This window comes from Zootoca vivipara, chromosome 6 (assembly GCF_963506605.1).
Source record: "Zootoca vivipara chromosome 6, rZooViv1.1, whole genome shotgun sequence".
In the NCBI taxonomy this organism is placed as follows: domain Eukaryota; kingdom Metazoa; phylum Chordata; class Lepidosauria; order Squamata; family Lacertidae; genus Zootoca; species Zootoca vivipara.
The window spans coordinates 19,089,262-19,101,354 of NC_083281.1; the positions used below are offsets into that span (position 1 = coordinate 19,089,262).

At 43.6% G+C, this 12,093-nt stretch overlaps 1 protein-coding gene across 1 annotated transcript; it reads right to left on the minus strand.

The window, feature by feature from the left end:
* Nucleotides 1-730: 730 nt before the first annotated feature.
* SNRPD2 (small nuclear ribonucleoprotein D2 polypeptide) lies at nucleotides 731-4,777 on the minus strand. The gene is made up of 3 exons (XM_035120990.2): nucleotides 4,673-4,777; nucleotides 3,291-3,470; nucleotides 731-2,773 (listed from the first exon to the last, which is right to left on the minus strand). Coding segments are annotated over exons 1-3 (357 nt in total). The 5' UTR covers nucleotides 4,675-4,777; the 3' UTR covers nucleotides 731-2,598.
* Between the last annotated feature and the right edge of the window lie 7,316 nt (nucleotides 4,778-12,093).

A 12,093-nucleotide genomic window follows, 5' to 3' on the forward strand; every position in this document is an offset into this window, starting at 1 on the left:
TGCCCGCCCCTAGGGGGGTAACCGATACTTTAAGTAAATTTGTTTTAAAGCAATGCTGCAGCTCTGTAAGACACAGCTCATAGAACGCACTGGGCGGTAAAAGGTTTGCCCTGTATCAAAGCAAGACAAAGTCACTTTCAGAGGCTGGAGAAGGCTAGGGTTTCACCTGGGGGCTGGGAGGGGGAGAGAAAGCCAGCTGGGCTTAAGGAATGAGCTCCTGCTGACATAGGGAGAGAAAGAGATGCACACACAGAGGAGAGGAATAGATACCAGGCATGGCCATCAGCACAACAAGCAAGCAGAAATAATATGGGGAGACAGCTTTGGGTGTTTAGGAACAATCCCAGCTTTCCTCAACCTGGTGCCCTCCCAGATAGTTCAGACTGCAAATCCCGTTAGCGTCAGTAAGCAGGAGGTTACAGGAAGAACAGCCCCAAAGCGTCATGTTTTATGAAGTTACCGTACACTGTTCAACTTAAGAGGCAAAGGGAAACGGCTGCAGCTCAGTGTTGGAGCATCTGATGTGAATGCAGAAAGTCCTTTGCTCAGTCCCTGGCATCTCCCAAGTAGGAGCCTGTATCTTGTCTAAAACCCTGGAGAGCTGCTGCCAGTCAGAGAAGACAGTACTGAGGTAGATCGACTAATGGTCTGTATTAGGCAGCTTCCTGTGTTACTAAATTGAACTTGGGGAAACATTTTTCTAACTCAATTTTGTATTTTTTTTATTAAAAAAAAACAGATTTCATTGCCTGTTCAAGTTTCCAGCCCCCAGGTGTGTGGGGTGCGCAGTTGGGGAGCACAGCCTTTCATCTTCTAACTTGGGAAGGCTTTTCTTCATTGCAACTCTGCTCTTATATTGTTTGGCTCGGTGACTGATTTATGGCACTTGCTTGTGCTCCGTTGTGCATTTTGCTTCACTACTCTGTTCAAAGCTTTGGGAGCCCAAACAGCAGTATATAAATAAATTGTGGTAATAATAAATTGTAATGGTCACTTTATTTGTGTGGTTTTACAACACTCATCGGGGACATGGGTGGCGCTGTGATTTAAACCACTGTGCCGCTTGGACTTGCCGATCGGAAGGTTGGTGGTTTGAATCCCCACGACGGGGTGAGCTCCCGTTGCTCGGTCCCAGCTCCTGCCAACCTAGCAGTTCAAAAGCACACAGTGCAAGTAGATAAATAGGTACCGCTCCGGCGGGAAGGTAAACGGCGTTTCCATGTGCTGCTCTGGCTTCGCCAGAAGTGGCTTAGTCATGCTGGCTCCCTCGGCCTGTAAAGCGAGATGAGCGCCACAACCCCAGAGTCGTTCGCGACTGGACTTAACTGTCAGGGGTCCTTCACAACACTCATCAAGGATGCTATCAGATTTTTAAAGAATATATGATGAAACACCAATGCTGGCAAATTGATGCAGAAGCATCCCTACCCTGCAGTTGTTAATTAAATTTGTACACCGCCCTATACCTGTAGATTCTCAGGGAGGTTCACAACATAAAATTACAATATTAAAAACACAAAATACACCATAAAAATAAGGACGAATACAAAAATCCCTCCATTCACAGCTGCCGATCAATAAAACATTTATGCAATGTTTTGGGATATGAATTTGAAAATTCCCAAGACTGCAAATTGGTGCAGATTTTGCTTCAGCTACGTGCGCATTGCATAAATTTTTCTATCTCTAGATTTCATTCTGAACAAGACACGTTAAGTTTTTAAGAGTCTGGATATATTTTTAAGGAGTGGGGGGAACAGAAGTGAAGAACCTTTCTCTACCTTTCAGCTAATACCTACATGCCTCAACAGCAGGCTTGTTTCAAGCTCTAGGACAGGCATCCCCAAACTCCGGCCCTCCAGATGTTTTGGCCTAGAACTCTCAGTGGCCGGGGAAGATGGGAATTGTAGTCCAAAACATCTGGAGGGCCAAAGTTTGGGGATGCCTGCTCTAGGATTTGCAGGGAGCTCTGGCCAGGTTAGTGAAGCCACCAGGGCCCAGAACACAACTTTTGTTCTCATACCAGATAAGGAAGATGTTTTGCTGCACTTGCTGGTCAACTGTAGGGAATGCTGATAAGGTGAGAGGATAGAGATAGACCTATCTCAGGGGGAGAAGTCAAAAGCTTTCAGTGGCTTCTTGTCCTACCTAACGCCCTCTCTGAGCAGAGGACTTCAGGCTCCAAGCATGTAACCCACAGCTCAGCTCCCACCAGCCACAAGATTCCCATCCCCTTCATTGCCATCAGAAATTTCACCAGGCAGAAGAGCCTGTGCCAGACAAAAAAGCAGAAAGAGGATTGTAACAAAATGTTTATTACAAAAGAAAAGGTCATCAGGCCACATATATGAACATAACCAGGTGTCTGGGATTGGAAAATACATCTGCCAGCTCTATGAATAGCAAGAAGCCTTGCACTTTCTTTCATCGGGGTACTGAATACTCGTGGCACAAAAATGATTCAAAGAGCAGGCAGCTGCTAAGAAGATGCTATTGGCTAAAGCCATCAGCGAACCATAACAGTCTCTTGGTGTTTACCCCAAAGACAGCTCTTTGCTGGACTAGGCTCTCAAGCACCTACAGCCTGCTGACAGCCTATTATTTGCCAGCAATTAGGGGGTTCCTCAGCACCACAATGACTGAATCTCCACGCAGGAACATCTTGGAGATGTAGCGGTCCTTGTTGACAGGTTTCGATTTCTTCTTGCCTTTCCCACTCTTGGGCACCTCTGTCCACATCTCCTTAACGTTTTCCAACACCATGTTGCAATGCCTGGTGGGGAGAGGAAGCTGTTACCTGGATGCAAGGCTCTCTCTTTCCTGCTCCCAACAAATGGGGAGGGAACAAAACATCCCTCTCTCTGTGACCAAGGAACACCCCCATTCTCTAGACTAGAGTGTCCAGAAGAACTTCAAAGGGGAACTGTTTAATTCCGAGTGCACAAATTATACTATTGTTAAATTTATAAACGGATTATCGCTGCAGTAATAGGATGGGCAGTATAAACACACATCTCAGTTGACAAAGACCAGGGTAAAGAGATGCATATTCAGCATTCGCTGAAAGCTCTGTAATGAAGAAACCAGACACATCATTGTGGGGAGAGCATTCCACAACTCTGGGGCTGCCAGAGAACCCCCTCTCCTGGGCCAACACTCCTCTCCCTGAACTTCTGAATGAGATGGAACTACCAAGAGGAAAACTTAAACCGGGAAATCTGCCACTTATTTTGAAAGTCTGAACTTAATCTGGCTTTATTTACTTCCGAGCAAACAACAGAGAATCCTACCTGTCAAAGGCTTTGACCCGGCCAAGCAGCTTCTTGTTGTTTCGACAGTTGATCAGCACCTGAGTATTGTTTTTCACAGACTGGGTGAGAACAGAAAGGGGCCCCGTGTTGAACTCTTCCTCCTCTCTCTTCTGCAGCTCCTCTGGGGTCATCTCACTCTTGGGCTTGTTTAAGAGGCTCCTGAGGAGGAAGAAAAGAGTCAAGTCCCAGGATAACAGGATATCTGGTGCACGACAACCAGCACCAACTAAATGTGACTTGGCAATATAAAATATATTCTAGTGGTTATACAACTCATCCTTTCATCACAAGCATGGAAGAAGCACCGTGGGGCAGGGGCGGTGGAAGAAGAAAAAAGAGAAAGAGCCTAACTACTGTACTAATAATCATTATTCCTCCACTCAAACAATTTAAGGCAGTAGAAACAACCCATCAAAAATCTGTGCAGGGGAGCGATGGGATTAGTGTGGAAGCAAAATCTCTGCTGCTCATAACTAACTGTTATTATCCTAACTGTTGTTGTTATTTACCCACCCTTCACTCTACGGTCCCAGGGCAGATTACAGCAATCAAAACACAATATTAAAAAACAGTTTTAAAACAAGTTAAGAGCCACAAACTCTAAGGTGGTTCCTTTAAAATATGCACCCAATTACTTTGCTACATAGCGCCCTTTACCAAAGTACTGTAAAGGCAGGGTTGATGGAAACATGCTAACACGGGACCCTCCCATCTGAATCGGCAAAATTATTCAACTAGCCACTGGGAAGCAACCAAATAAGCCAAGAGGGAAGAACCTGGGGACACTGGGCGTGAGGAAGAGGCCAGTAGCTGGATCAGACCAAAGCGGGGAGGGGGAGGCATCGAGCCCCAGCATTTTGTTTTTAAGATGGCCAACCAGCTGCTTGTAAGGGAAGCCCACAGGTAGCGCATGAAGGCCGTGACTCCCCCTTCCCACTGTCAAACGGCCAAGGTGCACGAGAAAAGGGGAGGCAGAGAAGAGGATGGTGTCAGGGGGCGGAGGGGAGAGCTGGGGGTAGCCTTTCTAAAAAGGCAGCGGGAACCATTTAATTCCATGAATGCTTTTTGAATGACTGGTTTCCACCACTACCCCCACTATGTTTTTAGCTGCTCGCTCTCTCTCTCTCTCTTTGTAAGCCTTCTTGAGTCCCTGTAAGGGAAGAAGGTGGGACATAAATAAATATGGCAGTAATTACTGTATAACGCTCTTAAACAGGGGCGCCTATTCGAATATTTACTGTATAGTGGAGACGAGCCCCCCCCCAAATCCTGACCCACAAGAAAGGGGACCTCCTCCCAAAAACCGGGCTCCTTCTCTTCCACCCCCATCCCTGGCCCGTTCGCAGCCGCCGCCTTCTCACATGGCTGCTCCCTTATCCTCTTCCTAGCCGTCGACTCGCGCGCCGAAGTGCTCTGTCGCGGGTTTGCAAATGTGAGCAACTTCCCAGGCTTCCGCTTCCGGGGCCGCGCACGCGCTGTAAGGCCATTTCCAAGCCTACTTCTCGGCCCTTCTCGGCCTACCTACCGTCTCTATGGCTTTGCGCCTACGGCGCGCTAGAAGAGGCAAAACACCCCGCGAACGGCTTTGCCCTGCCTGTGGGATATTTACTCGCTTGGGTTCCAGTGCACTTCCTGGGGAAGAAGCCCCTGTTGGACCTTCTTAAATCTGACCTGCAGACATTGTACTTTTGTGGGGGGGGGGGGAATGCACCTTAATAATAATAATAATAATAATAATAATAATAATAATAATAATAATCCATTTATAATGGAGGAAGGGCGTTCCTAAATCAGTCAATCCGCAGCAAAAATAGAGGGAAAGGATGCTTATCATATTTCGAAAAGTGAAAATCCGGACACAAAAGTTGTTGAGCGTTTTTGAGCAAAGTTGTTGAACTTGCTTTAGTTTTTCTCAAAAATCTCTTTCTAAAAAAAAAAAGTTTTTGAGCTACTTTTAAGGAAATTCGCCAAAATCTAGTCTTCCGACATGGGTTACCATACATCTGGATTTTCCTGGACACAGCTTCCAACTGCAGTATTCTGTCTGTCCGGGAAATTCAAAACGGATGGCGACCATTATTATTTTTTACATTTATATTCCATATTCCCCTTATTAAAAAAACCGCAAAAGACTCAGGTTGGCATATGTAGCTTTCCCCTGCTCCTTTATTTTATCTTCTCAAGAACCCTGAGAGGTAGGTCAGGCCAAAAAGAGAATGGCTGGTCCCAACGGCATACATAATTGGGTAGGGATTTGAATGCGCCCAGCCCAGTGCAGTAAACTCCTCACAACGCTGGCTTTTTCAATGAATTGGCTGTTTATGAAGGAGCAAACAAGCTTTGAACAAGCACATAATGGCAAAAAAAGAAAAAAATGATGCTTATGTCAGTCAAAGCAGGTGCCAGCATAAAAAGGCTTTCACAGGCAGGAAAAAAAGGTTATGGTATTCTGCACCAGTATAGTTAAAGCTATGGTTTTCCCAGTAGTGATGTATGGAAGTGAGAGCTGGACCATAAAGAAGGCTGATCGCCGAAGAATTGATGCTTTTGAATTATGGTGCTGGAGAAGACTCTTGAGAGTCCCATGGACTGCAAAAAGATCAAACCTATCCATTCTTAAGGAAATCAGCCCTGAGTGCTCACTGGAAGGACAGATCCTGAAGCTGAGGCTCCGATACTTTGGCCACCTCATGAGAAGAGAAGAATTCTTGGAAAAGACCCTGATGTTGGGAAAGATGGAGGGCACAAGGAGAAGGGGACGACAGAGGATGAGATGGTTGGACAGTGTTCCTGAAGCTACCAACATGAGTTTGACCAAACAGGGGGAGGCAGTGGAAGACAGGAGTGCCTGGCGTGCTCTGGTCCATGGGGTCACAAAGAGTCGGACACGACTAAACAACAACATTCTGCACCAGTGAGTACCCTCACACAAAAAAGGCTATATGTATATATTTCAGATAACAGTATCTTGTGAATAAGGGCTGTTGCGTTCGTGTCCTGCTTGTGATGTATGCAGTGCTTTTTCCCCCCCAAAAAGAAAAAAGTTTATAATATAGAAATACAGTCCCTCAATGAGGCCAAACTTAGATTCACAAAATGTTTAGGGGTACGCGTACCCCTGCGTCCCCTCAGGAAAAAAGCACTGGGTGTATATATCTGGTTGGCCACTGGAAAGAGATTAGACTCTTCTATGCTGTTAAACTTACTCCCTATTTATGGGAAGGATTGTAGGTGGGGACCAAGGTTATCCTTAATTTGGTTGTGATTGCCGAAAGTACTGAGAGTAACAGTAATAACAAATACTATATCCCTCACATTTGTATCCCACTCTTTCCAGGCAGCACAGGGAGCTAGTGTGCATGTGATTCCATATTGTCCTCATCTGTCATACTCTCCAACATTTCTCTGATGAAAATAGGGACAGCCTATTCAATAATAATAATAATAATAATGCCCTCCCATCTGACTGGGTTGCCCCAACCACTCTGGGCGGCTTCCAACATATATAAAAACATAATAAAATTTAAAAACTTCCCTATACGGGGCTGCCTTCAGATGTCTTCTAAATGTTGTATATTTAACTTATCTCCGTGGCTTGGCGGTCGCCTAACTTTACCCTCCAACATTTCTCTGATGAAAATAGGGACATCCTAAGGGAAAGCGGGACATTCTGCCTTTGCCTCCCTTTTTATGAATGGTGTGTCATTGCGCCCAAGGGGCACGGAAGTGGCTGGTGCTTTGTGGATGAGTTGAGGACCATAAAAGTCAACAGGTGCCAGCCAGCCAGCCAGGCAGAAAGAGAGAGAGTTTATGTTTAATCCACAGAAGCTTCTGGTTACCATCAGCTGCGTCCCCATCTCACATGTCTGCGTGTTCAGGCAGCTCCCTTGAAGGGCAGGCGCCTGTTTTGCTTGTGTCCCTCTGGCATGGTGCCGCAACAGGAATGGAGGGTGGGGGGCACTCCCTGCTTTGGTGAGAGTCCAAGGAAGCTTGGTACTATGGTCTAGCTGGATAAAGAAATGGGCATTCATCTAAGATATATAAAATTATATCAATAATGGCACCTAAGGCTTGTAGAAGACCTAAGACCAGTGGTTCTCTTTTTTAAAAAAATATTTTTTATTTGATAAAAAATATAAACGCACAGCAAACATCAATTCAAAATCCAAATACTGTACTGCAATTACTCTGAATCTCCTGACCTCCCCCACATCCCTTCCATGGGTCCTAGTAAAAATAATTACAACTGCATGTCAATATTTATCCAAATATTTTTCCTTCTAAATCATCCATAGTTTCCGTTACTTTATAAGTGTGATTAAAACCCTGCCAATGTTTTAACCTGTTTGCAGTGGTCTCGTATATAAATTATAAACTTTTCCCATTCTTTTTAAAAATTCTTGTCTTCTTGATTTTTGAGCTTCCCAGTTAGTTTTGCTATTTTGGCATAGTCCATCATCTTGATTTGCAATTCTTAGACCAGTGATTCTCAAAGGGTGTGGCATGCCACACGGATGTGGCAGGAGAACATGGCAAGTATGGTGGGAATATTCAAGGGCAATCAAATAAACATTTAAACATTTCGGTGTCGTATCTCTTTATCTCTATCATCTCTATTGCTATCTGTATCCATACAAGCAGAAATAGTATTCATGTCTCTCTCTTGAAGAGCATTGGCTATTCTATAGTTCTCCACAAACAGGGATTTCCAAGTCTGACAAATATGAAAGATCAGAAAAGAAAAAATACTTATTTGTGTTGATGAGATGAGAGTTTGTCTGTCTCAAAATAGACCTAATATAAATGAGATTACCTGGCAAAAGCAATCTCACACCTCTCATATGTACTTACGGTACATATATAAGAGGCTCGTTTATAATTATATTTTGGAAATGATTCATGTTCTTACGTTGCTGCATTATTTTACACTTTCTGGATGTCCCGTGATCATATTATAAACTAGGTGTGTTCTAGGTTATAAACCAAGCACTGCTAGTTGCTTCTTTTTGTTTTCCACTGTATTTCTTATCAATCAAAAATTCAGTGTGGCAGAAGCAAATTTTTATTCTGAAAGTGTGGCCCAGAGAAAAAAGCTTGAGAACCACTGCCTTATACCACAAGCTTGGTATAGTAAATATTGGTCAATCACTGCATTTGGGGGGGGGGGGGGAATCATTCGTAATATACTCCTAGTAATTTTTGTGATACACAAATGACATGAGAAGACTTGGTCTATTTATTTGTATCAATTTATTATTCCTATGGTCCTTGTTTATAAAACACAAGTTATTCAAAACTATATATACTCCTAGTACAAGGCAGCAAGAAGCCACTATAGTTCAGTGCCGTATGGTGGAACTTTGTTTTATATACTACTACACCGGACATACAATTTTACATGTCAGCTGCTGAAAGGATTTGGACAATGTAAGATCTTTCCCCCCATTAAAGATGGACTTATTCCTTTCAGCGGGGTTGGATTATGATATGTGCTTGACCTCGTGCCCCTCATCCCATGTTGGGACTCAGTTTGTGTTTTTATGTAGGTTTGTGCAATCAAAGTGGGTGAAAGCGCTTTGTTGCTCCAGTGTAACCAATCCACTTTTAAAAACTCCACGCAAACTTGTCGTGGTTAAGAGAGCGATGAGTATGCTCCCCTGGAAAGTGTGAGGCGAACAATGGGTTAATGGGAAGATGTATAAACATCCCACAAGCAAAGTGAGAGGAGTGCTTATTGCCGCACATACAGATCAGAATGAATGATCGATAAATTGTTGCTGTTGTTACTATATTTGCTGCCTTCTTCCCAGACTGGGACTTGAAGACAGGTTAAACAAATTAAAGCAACACGGATAAAGTCCAGAAAGCTCTAAAAAAACATATAAAAGATACTGGTTTAAACATTTCCAACTGTCTGACTTTTAGAAGACACCTGAAGGCAGCCCTGTATAGGGAAGTTTTTAATGTTTGATGTTTTATTATGTGTTTATATCTATTGGAAGCCGCCCAGAGTGGCTGGGGAAACCCAATCAGATGGGAAGGACATAAATACAACAACAACAACAACAACAACAACAACAACAACAACAACAACAACAACAACAACAACAACAACATATAGACATAAACCTGTTAAAGACCAGATGTAATCTAACCTCTGCATAAACCTTGTGCAAGCAAATCAGGAGGAATGCTCAATAAACAGGTCATCTGGGGGATGGGGAGCCTGTATTCAAATAGATCCGTTTGTGTATATGAATTGCGCAGTTTCGTGGGGCTAGAGTGAGGCCGGTCAGTCTTAAGAACGTAAGAAGACCCTGCTGAATCAGGCCAGTGGCCCATCTGGCCAAGCATCCTGTTTTCACAGTGGCCAACCAGATGCCCATGGAAAACTCGCAAACGGGATCCGAGCATGAGAGCCCTCTCCTCTCTGCCGTGGCTTCCAGCAACTGACATTCAGAAGCATCACTGCCTCCAAATGTGGAGGCAGAATATAGCCATCGTGGCTGGTAGCCATCGGTAGCCCTATGCTCCATGAATTTGTCTAATCCTCTCTTTAAAGCCACCCAAGTTGGTGGCAGGGAGTTCCATGGGCTGTGTGAAGGAGGGCTTCCTTTTATCAGTCCTGAACCTTCCGACATTCAGTTTCATTAGATTCCCATGAGCTCTAGTATTATGAAAGAGGGAGAAAAACTTTCCCCTGTCCACTGTTGTTGTTGTTATTGTTGTTGTTAAAAAATGCATAGTATTTCAAATGCGGTTGCACCACAGATTTGTATAATGGCGCAATTACAATGGCAGTTTGATTTTTGCTTCCTTTCCTAATGGTCCCTGCATCTCAATTCCTTGATCCTTGTACTGACCAAAATGAAACGGCACAAAAGTTCACAATCAAACACGGCCGTTGGGTTTGGGAAACAAATGGATCAGTAAGTATCTTTATTGTGGGATTGATTCACGCAGGTAAAACTCAGTTGTGGTTCGTGATATCGGACGTTTTAAGGTGCATTCCACGGAGCTCCTCTCTCCCATGCAAACACAATTAATTTCATCAAAATTACAAGTCTACTTATCACACAGTTCCTGTGCATATCACATGTTTATCGGTTTTATGGACAGGAGACATGCTTGATGGATTTCATCCTCTCTTCCCACCCACCCCAATTCAAACTAGTGCACAGTTTGGAAATAATGTAGATAAGCAAGCAAAGCACCCTAAAAATTAGCCTCAGTTTGCACATTTGAGCTTTTCCATTAAAAATAGCCATGAAGAAGAAGAAGATTTATTATGTCCTAAAACATTACCGGTAATTGTAATGAACATATCATTTTGAACATATCATCTGTCTCAGCCAAATCTTGAAACAGCCAAATCTTAGACATGCACATTAAAGTAAAAATCAGAATAGTTGAATGATATAAATTGAACTTGGCTCCCTGAGGGTGTGATGTTTCCAAGCCAAAGTTCTTGCCGCACATGAAGAGTTTGTGTTTTCTCTGAATGAAGGGTCGTAAAACACACAAACTCACATGAATAAAGGATAAACACACACACACTGTAGGAACTAATTAATTGTACTATTACAATCACTGCAAAATCTTTGGAATAAATGTACTATAGAAATTGATGGTCTCTAAACTCACTACCAAACCCACAGAGCCTAAAACCACAACCCTTAAATCAATGGGACTTGATTGTTTTGATCCCTTGTGTAAATGTGTTCAGGGCTGGGGTATCAATTATCAAGCGGCAATTAAAAGCGCAATTAATTACTTAGAATTAAGTCCAGCAGAAATCTGAGGATACTGGAGCCTGATTCACAAAGCAATTTAATCCAGAAGGGAATTTGCACATTCTGACACACTCTTTTGTGTGCAAATCCTACTGAGCACATTTAGTAGGTTTTTCTGTCAAACGCTTAGAACTGCAACCTTACTGCATTTTCTCCAGTACCTCAAATTCTGAAGATTGGATGTGTTGCTCCAGAGAACAAGCAAGCATCAAGCAATTACCCTCCATCTCTGTCAAAACAGCATATTTTTAGCCTCTTCCAATTAAGCCGATTGGCTGGTTATGCACAAATGACATGCTTCACATAATTAACTTTAGCAATTCGTTGACGCAAGCTGTGCTGATGACCAGACAGTGAATTTGATACTGTTTTTTTTATTTTTTTAAAAAAAGTTAGATTTGCAAAGAAGGCAAGTCTCTGAATGTCCATCAGCCATTGATAATTATAAATTACATGTCCCTGTTTAGAAGCAGTGCGCCACTGATTCCTAGCCATTCCTGCTGGAGACATGATGCTAGACTAGGTGGGCCTTTGGGCCCGATTCAGCAAGGCATTATTGCACTGGTAATCTCCCAGGTCCAGAAACATGGGGCACTTTGCCCTGTGGTGATCCCAGTGAGTTGTGTGAACCACTGCAAGTTGTGTATTCAACCTGCTGGCTGCCTGCATTGCCTACAGAGATGCTCGGGTGGAGGGGGGGACGGATGACATACCTGCCTTGCCCTGGGATTCTTCTTTGTTCCAGACCATGCACTACAGCTGCAGATGAGAAGGCTGGACACTTAAGCGCAATCAAACTGTGTTTTCTCCTCTCTCTCCCATTCCCATCGTCTGCTATTACTTTCACTGATGAAATTTATAGCCTAAGCTCCTTGGGGGATAGGGATCTGCTGGTTCCACACACCCCACCCCACCCCGAAAAATGCTCTGCACGTTGATGCTGCTTATGAATTACCAATAAAAAAAACCAACACCCGAACCTGCCACAT